This window comes from Acanthaster planci, linkage group LG13 (assembly GCF_054643075.1).
Source record: "Acanthaster planci isolate LZ-2023a linkage group LG13, COTS_SCS, whole genome shotgun sequence".
Lineage (NCBI taxonomy): Eukaryota > Metazoa > Echinodermata > Asteroidea > Valvatida > Acanthasteridae > Acanthaster > Acanthaster planci.
In genome coordinates this window covers 9,732,387-9,742,494 of record NC_141789.1, presented here as the reverse complement: position 1 = coordinate 9,742,494, position 10,108 = coordinate 9,732,387, and the positions used below count along the sequence as shown (strand labels likewise).

At 43.1% G+C, this 10,108-nt stretch overlaps 1 protein-coding gene across 1 annotated transcript; it reads left to right on the top strand.

The window, feature by feature from the left end:
• The first annotated feature begins 50 nt into the window (after positions 1-50).
• LOC110987889 (succinate--CoA ligase [ADP/GDP-forming] subunit alpha, mitochondrial-like) lies at positions 51-9,835 on the top strand. The gene is made up of 8 exons (XM_022251033.2): positions 51-155; positions 917-1,023; positions 2,230-2,346; positions 4,542-4,754; positions 5,624-5,765; positions 6,471-6,622; positions 6,768-6,956; positions 7,098-9,835. The coding sequence occupies exons 1-8, from the start codon at positions 119-121 to the stop codon at positions 7,122-7,124; spliced, it is 984 nt and encodes a 327-aa protein (XP_022106725.1). The 5' UTR covers positions 51-118; the 3' UTR covers positions 7,125-9,835.
• Positions 9,836-10,108: the final 273 nt, after the last annotated feature.

Below are 10,108 nucleotides of genomic sequence, written 5' to 3'. Positions count from 1 at the left end.
TCCCTGTCCTTGTAATTTGGGCTCTTTTTCTCACGTACCCGACTGAACGTAGGCTAAAGGCACGTACGTACGTACGTACGTACGTGTAGACTTTGGTACAGACAACACAGTGAACGCCATGGCATCGGTGGGAAGAATATTAGCCAGAAATTTGGGTAAAATAAATTCAGTTAAATTTAAGTTCACTTCTTTTAGATTGTATGGATGTATCACTGAATCATTGCAGTTGATTTCAATATGTAATTGGTGCCTTGTAAGCATTCACTTCCCCTGAAGATTTCGGTGAAATTAGGCAGTAACTGAAACTGCAATGGGGTTCCCCCAGAAGTATAGTATGAGGTCCGTCGTCCGCTCCTGTCCGCCCCGCTCCCACGAATGGGAGCGGGCCGGAGTCGGACCCCACAGTTCAGGGGATAGCAACTGCGCATCATGCACCATGGGCAGTAGTACTTCAAGAACTCAAAGTCACTACTCCATCATACTCCATATGACTTTGAGCCAACAAGATTTAGGTGTCGTAACGCCATGGGGTTTTGGAATCTAATTTTTGTGTGTGGTCCACAGGTGTAAGAAAGCTATTAAATCCAATTTTCCCCTGTCAGCAAATCTGCGGTCATTGTCGGGCTCGACACATGCGCGCGCAGTCTGATAAACACAAACAGCATGAACAGACCAAAAAGCCCTCCAAACTGATCCATTGTCTCTCTAACATCTTGTCCTGTGGTTTTGCAGACCATGCGACTGACTACATGTACATCTTGAAATAGTCAGTAACATGCTAGCCTTATCTAGATAGTTATGTGTCGGGCCACCACCATTCGAGCAAGCACACACATCCACTGATTACGCCAAAGAAATGTATCCAAATTTTATGTGAATCACTAAATAAAACCTTATGATTTTTTATTTCTCACAGCTCGAAGCCACCAACTAGGAACCAGAAGCTGTTACACCCACTCTAGAGTCAATCTTCAGATTAACAATGAAACGAAGGTCATATGTCAAGGCATCACTGGCAAGCAGGTGAGTGGCCTGTGGAGGGCTTAACCAGACTAGTATCCCGGATGCAGGAAAAATATGCAAAATAACCTCAAAGCAGCTTCACTTTTGCACATCCTAAGTATTTCAGGACCAAAACAAGACAAAACTAGGGTCAAGGTTTTTTCCCCACAGGTGATTTCAGTTTGAAGCCTCAGATAAATACTGGGCCGTTTTTTAATACTCAACTTCGTCTCCGTCTCAGGCTTCGTTTAGGAAACCAATCCCCGAAGCGTTTAACTTAAATTGAAATACTGTAATGTTTGGCTTTTTTGCATCTTACTTGATATTTTGTGACACTGTCAGACTTACTGTTGCACTTATAACCTCAAAGTCAGGAAGTAAAAAGTACAGTTGAAGCCTGTGACGGAGCCCAAGTCGAGTATTGGAAAACAGCCCTGGTAGACAAGTCCCTCTTACAAAAAAGTTTCAGCTTGTATTAGTCTGATAGAGTGAATTTGGAGTAAATACATAGAAACAGAGATCAGGTACCAGATGCTTATATGACTCGATTGTTGCAGCACTGAGCAGAGAAGTGCAATTGTGAGGCTGATTGTTTCATGATCCAGCATCTTTTTTGCCTCACATAACTTTCACTGAAAGTTTAGGACACATACAGAAATATTTGAAAACAACTGCTGATTGATTCAGTGCTCACCTCATAAGCACAGTCTATTTATTTAGCGAAATTAATTCAAGTCCATTTGGAAGTATTCATATAATGTTGCCATAAATTCTTTTCTACAGTTCTAATGATGTAAAAGCTCACTTAAAGAGCACCTCTAAGGAAAACATGTTTTCTCTGATTTATAAGTTCAAATAAATATGGAAGCATCCAAATTGAACGAAGTTAAAAAGAGCTTTTTTCTGGTCATGCCAAAGATGCGAATTCTGAATGTAGATTGCATCATTCTGAGAAAACAGAGAAAATGAGGTACATGTAATTCCTTACCCTGTGTCCATAAGGGATAAACCCTTGTGCATGCCAAACAATGGCCACATGCATACTAAAAAGAACAAAGAAAGCTGGGCTTGGAAATTAAAAGGTTGATGAAAACAGTCATTAATGAGTAAAATGTCACTTGTTAATTTCAGTTTTGTCTCTGAATTTTTTTCCATTTGAGAAATTGTATTTCCTTGATTATGCAATGTGTCCTGTTTCGTGAATATCATTGTCTGTCAATCACCCAGGGGGCCTTTCACACTGCCCAAGCCTTGGAATATGGCACCAAAATGGTGGGCGGAGTCACGCCAGGGAAGGCGGGCCAAACGGCTAGTGGGGTGCCAGTCTTCAACAACTGTAAAGAGGTCAGAAACACGCAAATGCAATAGCCGTTACCCTCTCCATTCGAGGAGTCCCACTGTTTTAACCTTCTGCACTACAAAACCGTGATGTTTCAGTTTAACCCCTTGATGACGGGAATTTCTTCCCGAAAGCCGACTCCAAGAATTCCAGCCTCGCTTGGCCACAAAGGCCACCTTCCAAACCGCAAATTCTCGGTTTGTGGCCCTGTGTGTTCTGCACGCTTTGAATTACATGGTGAAAAGGCTGATTGTTCGGTGACATGCGGCTCTACTCACCCTTCCACATTCCCGTTGCCTCTTTCCAAAGTGGGGACTATTGTGAAGCTGGTGATTATGATGCAAAATTGGTCTTTTCATTTCTGGGCTACACACAAAGACCAATTACCATATATACAAGAGCCAGGGTCTGCTTTCTTTCACCATGTTCGCTCGAGGGTGGGCCAAGAATAATAGCTGAAAAGCGGGCTGAGGATCTCAATTTTTACGGCATGTCTAGCACTGTGTGTTCAACACAGTACAAACAGTGAAACGTGCCAGGATAACACCGTGTGAATCACGGCTTCAAAATGGAGTTTGTTTGAATGCAACCAGCCAGACTTTCATTTCCCACCCCTACCATAAAAGGCCAGGAGCAGAGAAAACCGTGAAACTTACCTTCCATCCGTGTTTACATTTATATAAATGCAGACTTATTTCATGAGGGTCGGCGTGTTAAGCCAAAGAAGTGTTTGCTTGATGTACCCTACGCTGTAGAGACCGTTACATGTGGTTTACCCACATACAAGACAGATTCTCACTTCTCACTAAATTTTCTTCACCAGTTGTAGGTGTACTTATCATTAACTATTTCTGGTAATGAAACCAAGGATTCCTCAAAAACACCAGAGGCACTGTAGCTCGTAAGCCTGAAGAAACCTGTAGGGTGGGGACAGTGAGAAGAAGTTACAGTTTTAGAGGTGGGAGGAAAACCCCAGAGGAATATTCTGGGTAAAACCCACAGAGTCAGGTAGGGACTGAAAACCCAATCCACATGTAGACCGAGCCGGGAGTAGAACCTGGGCCGCAGAGGTGGAAGGTGAAGGAAAGAACCACTATGCCAGTCTCCCATGACATCCACTTGTAATTTGTTAACCCTAACAGTCCTCAATCTTTCACCTGTTGGAGGATTGAGGACTGTTAGGGTTAATAAGAGTTTCACCATCTGCTTGATACGTCAAATACATGTAATCAGAGAGACAGTTATACATATCCTTCAATTTCCCTTTTCCCGTCCACTCCTGAAAGGGACGGAGGCAGTGCTTGTATGCTTACTGCCATGAATTGAACTGGTTAAGTGGGAACAAAGCTGGAGAACCTGGGCAATGGATGGTAAATGCACAAAAGCAACATAAATGAAACTTGAGACTCCACACCCTCACGGTTATGGAAACTGTGCAATTTGAAGGAGAAAAGTACTAAAGAAAGTACTCGGCCAAGAACTTTTTGAATATTTCTGCTCTAAAAACGAGAATTTCTACAAAAATTGTGATACATTTAGTCTGAAGTCATCCATTTAGTTTGTACTTACTGGACTGAGACTTTGCCTCTGGAACCAGTTTGACAACCTTGAACACCTCGTAGAGCTAAAATTGACAATTCACCCTCGTCTTGTTTATTTTTGCTTAAGGTTACCCTTCCAAGGCATTTAGAATCCAGCCCCCATATTCTCCGGCTTTGTTTACATTTAATAAGTTAAGACGTTGACTGCCCTGCATAATTTCAAAGAGGCGTTCCCATTTGCCAAGCATTGTAGGCATACCTTTCACGTTTCTGTTTGAACATGAGCATTTTACAGATGTTATGTCTTCCACGCTGCCAGCAGCGTATTTGTTGTGTTGATGCCAGTGTATTCAAGTTACATTCAGTAGCCCTTCATAGAGTGCCGAAGTGAATATGTCACGCGCACAGTTAGCGTGTAAAAGGCATTAGCGTGAGAACCAGCGCGTGAACCAACACGCGTGCGTACTCTATTCGTTTGCACTGCACTTTTTGGTTCACAGTGACGTCACACTTCGGTACTCTATATTTAAACTCGTAGTGGCAGAATCCAGTACACCTGTTACTACGAGTATACTTGTTAAGTAATTGGTAGTAAACGTAGTACTAAAGTATAACGCCACGAGAATGGTACAAATCTAGCTCCTTCATACTCTTGACAGGCCAAAGCAGCCACTGACTGCGACGCGTCCGTCATCTACGTCCCACCGGCCTTTGCGGGGGCGGCCATCTTGGAGGCCATGGAGGCGGAGATCGGGCTGGTGGTCTGCATCACGGAGGGCATCCCCCAACAGGACATGGTGAAGATTAAGCACCGGCTAGTCAGGCAGGACAAGACCAGGCTGGTCGGGCCCAATTGCCCCGGAATCATCAAGGTCAGCTTGGTTTCTCTCTCTTTGACATGTGGTCACTTTCAGCAACCTGTGTGTCTGTACATGTTAAAAACAATACAGAAAATTTGACGGTTGAGCCTGTTACTTGCCACTGTGAACATACACGTACATTGCCCATACTTCTGTGAACCTGTCACAGAACATACTAGTCCCTGTGGGTTATCACACCCTCTTGCATGAATGGTTTAAATAAACAGGCCCATGCGGGCAGTTCCACGTGACAGTGGGCATTTGGTTACACTGTTATTGACATTGTTATTAATGTTATTCACAAACAAGAGGAAGTTGTACAGAAAAGATGAAAGACAAATTAATGGTAATTGTGCGTATTATTAATTCCAATTTCAAAAAGAATTGTATAAGAAACTATCTGTGATGATGAAGAAGGTAACGCCTTGACCAAATTTCCACATTTGCACAGAATTGCCCGTCAAACACCTAACAGCAAAAGGGCCATCACTTCCTGTGAAAGCTGCACACGCATGGTGCACAAATTTTTTTCTCCTCAAAATTAATTTTCAACATAACAGTTGAAGAGGCATTAAATTATGAAGCTTGTGTGAATTTTGGATACAGTTTATGTAAATAATTAAAAGAAAGGTTCTCTTAAACGAGACTGTACTAGATGTGGCTGAGATATCCGAAGCCTTTGAAAACATTTTCAGGCTGAAACATATTCGTATATGGGAATAAAATTGTGATATTGGTTGAAAGCGGGGCCTATTCTCTTCAACGTGCCCTAGCAGAATTTCGATGTATTTAAGAACTCCTCTATTGCCCTTTTTCACCATATTAAAAGCAGCGTCATTTCATCATTGTCTCTTTGTTTTCCCACCGCCTCTGCCCTGCAGCCCGGTGCATGTAAAATCGGCATCATGCCGGGCCACATCCACCGACCGGGCAACATTGGCATTGTCTCCAGGTCTGGTACCCTGACCTACGAGGCTGTGGCTCAGACGACAAGCGTTGGCTTGGGACAGTCCCTCTGCGTGGGTGAGTGGGGGCTCACACCCTTGCCTCATAAGGGTGTTACCATGCATGCTTTTCCATTCACCTTTTTTGCATTATTTATTATTTTGCATCCTAATGGCTGTGTGAGCATTTTATCGCTGAAGTGACTTCTCTGATTTGTCTTTGAGCTGACAGCCAGCCAAAGTTTGTTGGCCACTTGTAGGCCGTGGTTTATCATTTTATGTTGTGAGGGGATATACATTACCACATTGTGATATCATGTGAGACACACATAGCTTGTCAGTGAATCGGTGACCAGACCAGGGTTATGCAATAACAGCTAATTTGCAGTGGTCCCTTCAAAGGCGGTACATGTTGTGATTGCCTCTGTTCGGAGCCACTGTTCTGTGACAGTCGTTTTGTAGAGGACCCATTGTAATGCTTTCTGCAGTTGCAAGGAGGCCACTGGAAATGTCCAGCGAAACATCATCTATTTGACACATCAAGGATAAGAGGAGCTGACTCAGTGGTCAGTCTGGGTAGGGGAGTGACCAATGAGGTCTTGACCCGGTGGACACTGGCTAAAGCACTGGAGTGTCCAGACAGTGGGGGTGGGGGACTTGATCGAGTTGACTATTGCAGAATTTGCCTTAGGGTTTGAGTCAGATCATGACTTGGCATTGCAGAGATTCAAGAAGTATTAGAAGCCCATCCCTAAATGTTAATTGATTGTTTTTTCCTGTCCAGGTATTGGTGGAGATCCCTTCAATGGGACCAACTTCATAGATTGTTTGGACGTGTTCCTGAAGGACCCAGAAACTGAAGGAATCGTCCTCATTGGAGAGATTGGAGGCGGAGCCGAGGAGAGGGCAGCTGAATTTCTCAAGGAAAACAATATGGTGAGTTTGGGGTAAGGTTGCAAACATTTAAAGTGCGGCATCTAAAGTTGCCGTGTGTAGTAGCTAGAATTTCGACTGAAGCAGGTGGACCCTGTCACAGTTTGTCGGTGATTAACATAGTTATTTCGTCTTTGTTCTCGGACAGGGAGATGACCGCAAGCCTGTGGTGTCCTTCATTGCCGGCCTAACAGCACCCCCGGGAAGGAGGATGGGTCACGCTGGTGCCATCATCTCCGGAGGGAAGGGCGGAGCAGAACACAAGATAGAGGTGTTGAAAGATGCCGGTGTCTCCGTCACGATGTCCCCGGCTCAGATGGGAACCACTATGTTGAAGGTGAGTTCTACATGTCACGATGACATCAATGTCAGTCGTCTGGTGTACTTTGCATCTGAGTACTTCCACTTGTTTGGACACTCATGAGTTTGCATTTGAACAGGATTGCCCTCATTTGTATTTTTGTCTCTATTTCTACAGGAAATGGAGAAGGCAGGTAAAGTTTGATGTCCGGACGGCTAGTATCTACAGCAACCACACCACAACCTTCAGCAAAACTAGTTTAAGTTTGTTACATATACATACAAGAGATGTATTGTTTTTAGAGGGGTGTTCTTGAAAATCATTAGCCACTTGCCGCCAGGGACTCCGGTTTCGGGCACCGTGTGTTTATATGCGTGGCGGAGGTCTCCAAAATCGGACAAAGGGAACTGGGCCTTGTAACAAAAGACCGTACTCAGAACAAAAGACCAGGCTGCTGGGCATTACCAACATTTTTTCACTCTCAATAGTGGAGGTAATCCAGCCTTGTTTTGAAACAGTATACCACGGTTTGAGGCATTTAGAGCGAGCAGACTACCACCGGGGACAAAAGCTCTCCACCACTGCAGTGATGAGCCGCACAGCACTGCTGCATGCTAATCTAGTCCCTATTGAAAAGAGGTCAGCAGCGCACTAAGCCAGGTTCGTGAACAAAAGAATGTTACATAACACCACACAATCTGGGCTCTTTTTACAAGGCTGCAGGCCTGGCTGAAATAGTCGGGCGTCAATAGATTTTGTCTGTCAGACTAGAGTGGCCACCAGACAGTAATTCATGAGGGTGTAAACGTCCATTAATTGAAATGATGAATTTTTGAAGAATTTTGAAAACTGAAAATCTTGAAAAAGTCCCGATTATGTGCACTGCATTTTTCAAACCACCCGGCAGCAAGTGGTTATTGGTCTTAATACAGAGTATTGCTTAAATTCATGAATTGTCTTTGAAAAAAAAAATTAACTTTAATTTCAGGCACAATTTGTTTGCTTGTGAATCATTAGCCTATTAAGGACGTTATTTTCATAGGTAACAATTCAAATTGGGGCATTTAGAGGGGTTTGGAAGATTTATTTACCCCTTTGAATTAAAACAAAAACAAAGACTAATTAGAAAATTTGATTCAGGAATATTTGAAGTTAACAGTTATTCACTTCCAAGTGATTTGAGGAGGCTCGTCAAGTTCAGATGAGTGTGAATGTTCTGGATTTTCTGATTGTCAACAACTATTGCCGGGTAACTCCCATTCCCCACTTGGCAGCTGTAATGATTACACAGAATATTGATGGAATAAGCATGGTTGGAATTCAAGATTATTCACACCTTAGTATGTGTTCGCAGGCAAATGTAGGTGTACCTACGCCGTCACCTCATCCAGGGGACAATTTCTTTGTTTAGGAAAGTGGAAACTGATTTGTGCAGACAGAAATTGTGGCCCCTAACATTTTTAACCCCTACAAACTCTGTGTTTCAATGTGTGTGTGGTTTTCACAGCTGTGGCGGAGTATGCCTGTGGTGGGAGGAATACTTGAACTTTCTGTTTTGTTTGGTTTTGTTTTTGAATTACCACTTCCATGGGCCCAGAGGCTCAGGTGTTGTAAGCAGAATTGAAATTTCTTTCCTGTGCATCAGCCAAGAATTGAGAATCTAGTGTGGGTTTTGAGACCTTGAAGAATTAAATGTTTAAATAGATCAGTCACTTGCATTTCAAACATTAAGTTCCTGTCGTCAAGGCACTTACTTTACCAAAGTGCGTATTAAGTGCGTAGTGACCCTGCTACCTGACAGAAAACTGACACATTTTTATCAAAGTGTGAATGAACAAAAACCTCTTCCTGCCAAAAAATTCTGGAGGATGTATTTCCAGATGTTCCTTGATAAATGGGGTCACAACTGATTCACATGTCTATGGGTGGCCACTTTGAGCAGAAGCACCCCTCATTGGTTGTAAAGAGCCATGCCGGTCAGGAGTGTTCGTTTTGTTGGTAGCAATGCGACCATAACGCGCACATTTCATAGCTGTTTGTGAACCAGCAAAGTGCAGTTCTGACCAAAAGAGCCTCAGTTGCTAAGAAACTCTTGGTCCAGTTCGAGGCTCATTATGTAAGTCTGCTTTGACCTACTGCTTCTTACCTCAACAAGTTTTAAATACATGTACACCTATGTATCCCATGTTGATTAGTTGCCTAAATAACAGCTTGCAAAAACCCATGCATTACAGGAGGGGTGCAGTGACAGTAGCAACATACAGGAATCATGCTGCGATGCTTTATCAGAACAAAAAAAAATTGGTACTTGGCTGTAATGAGCTGCGTCCAAACTGAGTGGCTGTGGCTAGGATTCTTATATTTGCTGGAATTAGCTGCTGCCACTAGCCATAGGCGTCCACAAGCACGCATGTTAATTTGAGCCGCAGCCAGAACTTTGGATGCAGTGTCAGACACACCGTTCAGGCTCTAGAATAGCATGTCTTCTATGAAAAAGGTTGCCATTTGTAATGTGTACCTCTAACCTTCAAGTTGCGACAGAAACCGTAATCAGCTGTATTGGTTTCAGAGATTTGCAGTCAGAAAAATATGCAGTGCATGAGTTGCGGACAAGGCTAGATACGGCCAATGCACGTTTGTCCAGCTGGCACAACCGTGTGATTAACTTGATATCTGTCATGTGATCTCGGTATCAGGGTGCGTAAATGCACTGCAAAAGGTAGCATTGTTTGAACCCCTATTTTCACTCATTACAATTTTGGTTTGAAATCGATCTTTGTCCCCCGTACTTGAAAAGAGAGCACTAAAGTCGGGTCATTATGGAGTAGACTGATGGTATTCCAATTGTGCAGTTGCACAGTGAGTTTAATTCACTTGGAGAAAATGAATAAATCAATTCAACTGTTAACGCTTGAGACATCAGGTGCACAATCTTTCTTTTTCACAGGTACATGAAGCTTTCCAGTAACGTATACTTTAAAACATCAGCCAGACACTGGACTAAAACGATTTTGTCAAACTTTCTTCCCAAACTGTTTCTGTTGTGGTTCAGGTAGAAAATTGCTTTTCAAAAGGCCTCCGACTTGCATTCAGGTATCAAGATATTAAAGGTGATAAGAATCCTTTGTGCAGCTATGTACATGTAGTGTCTACAGTAATGGCAACTGTTATGAAGACGATCAGATGGG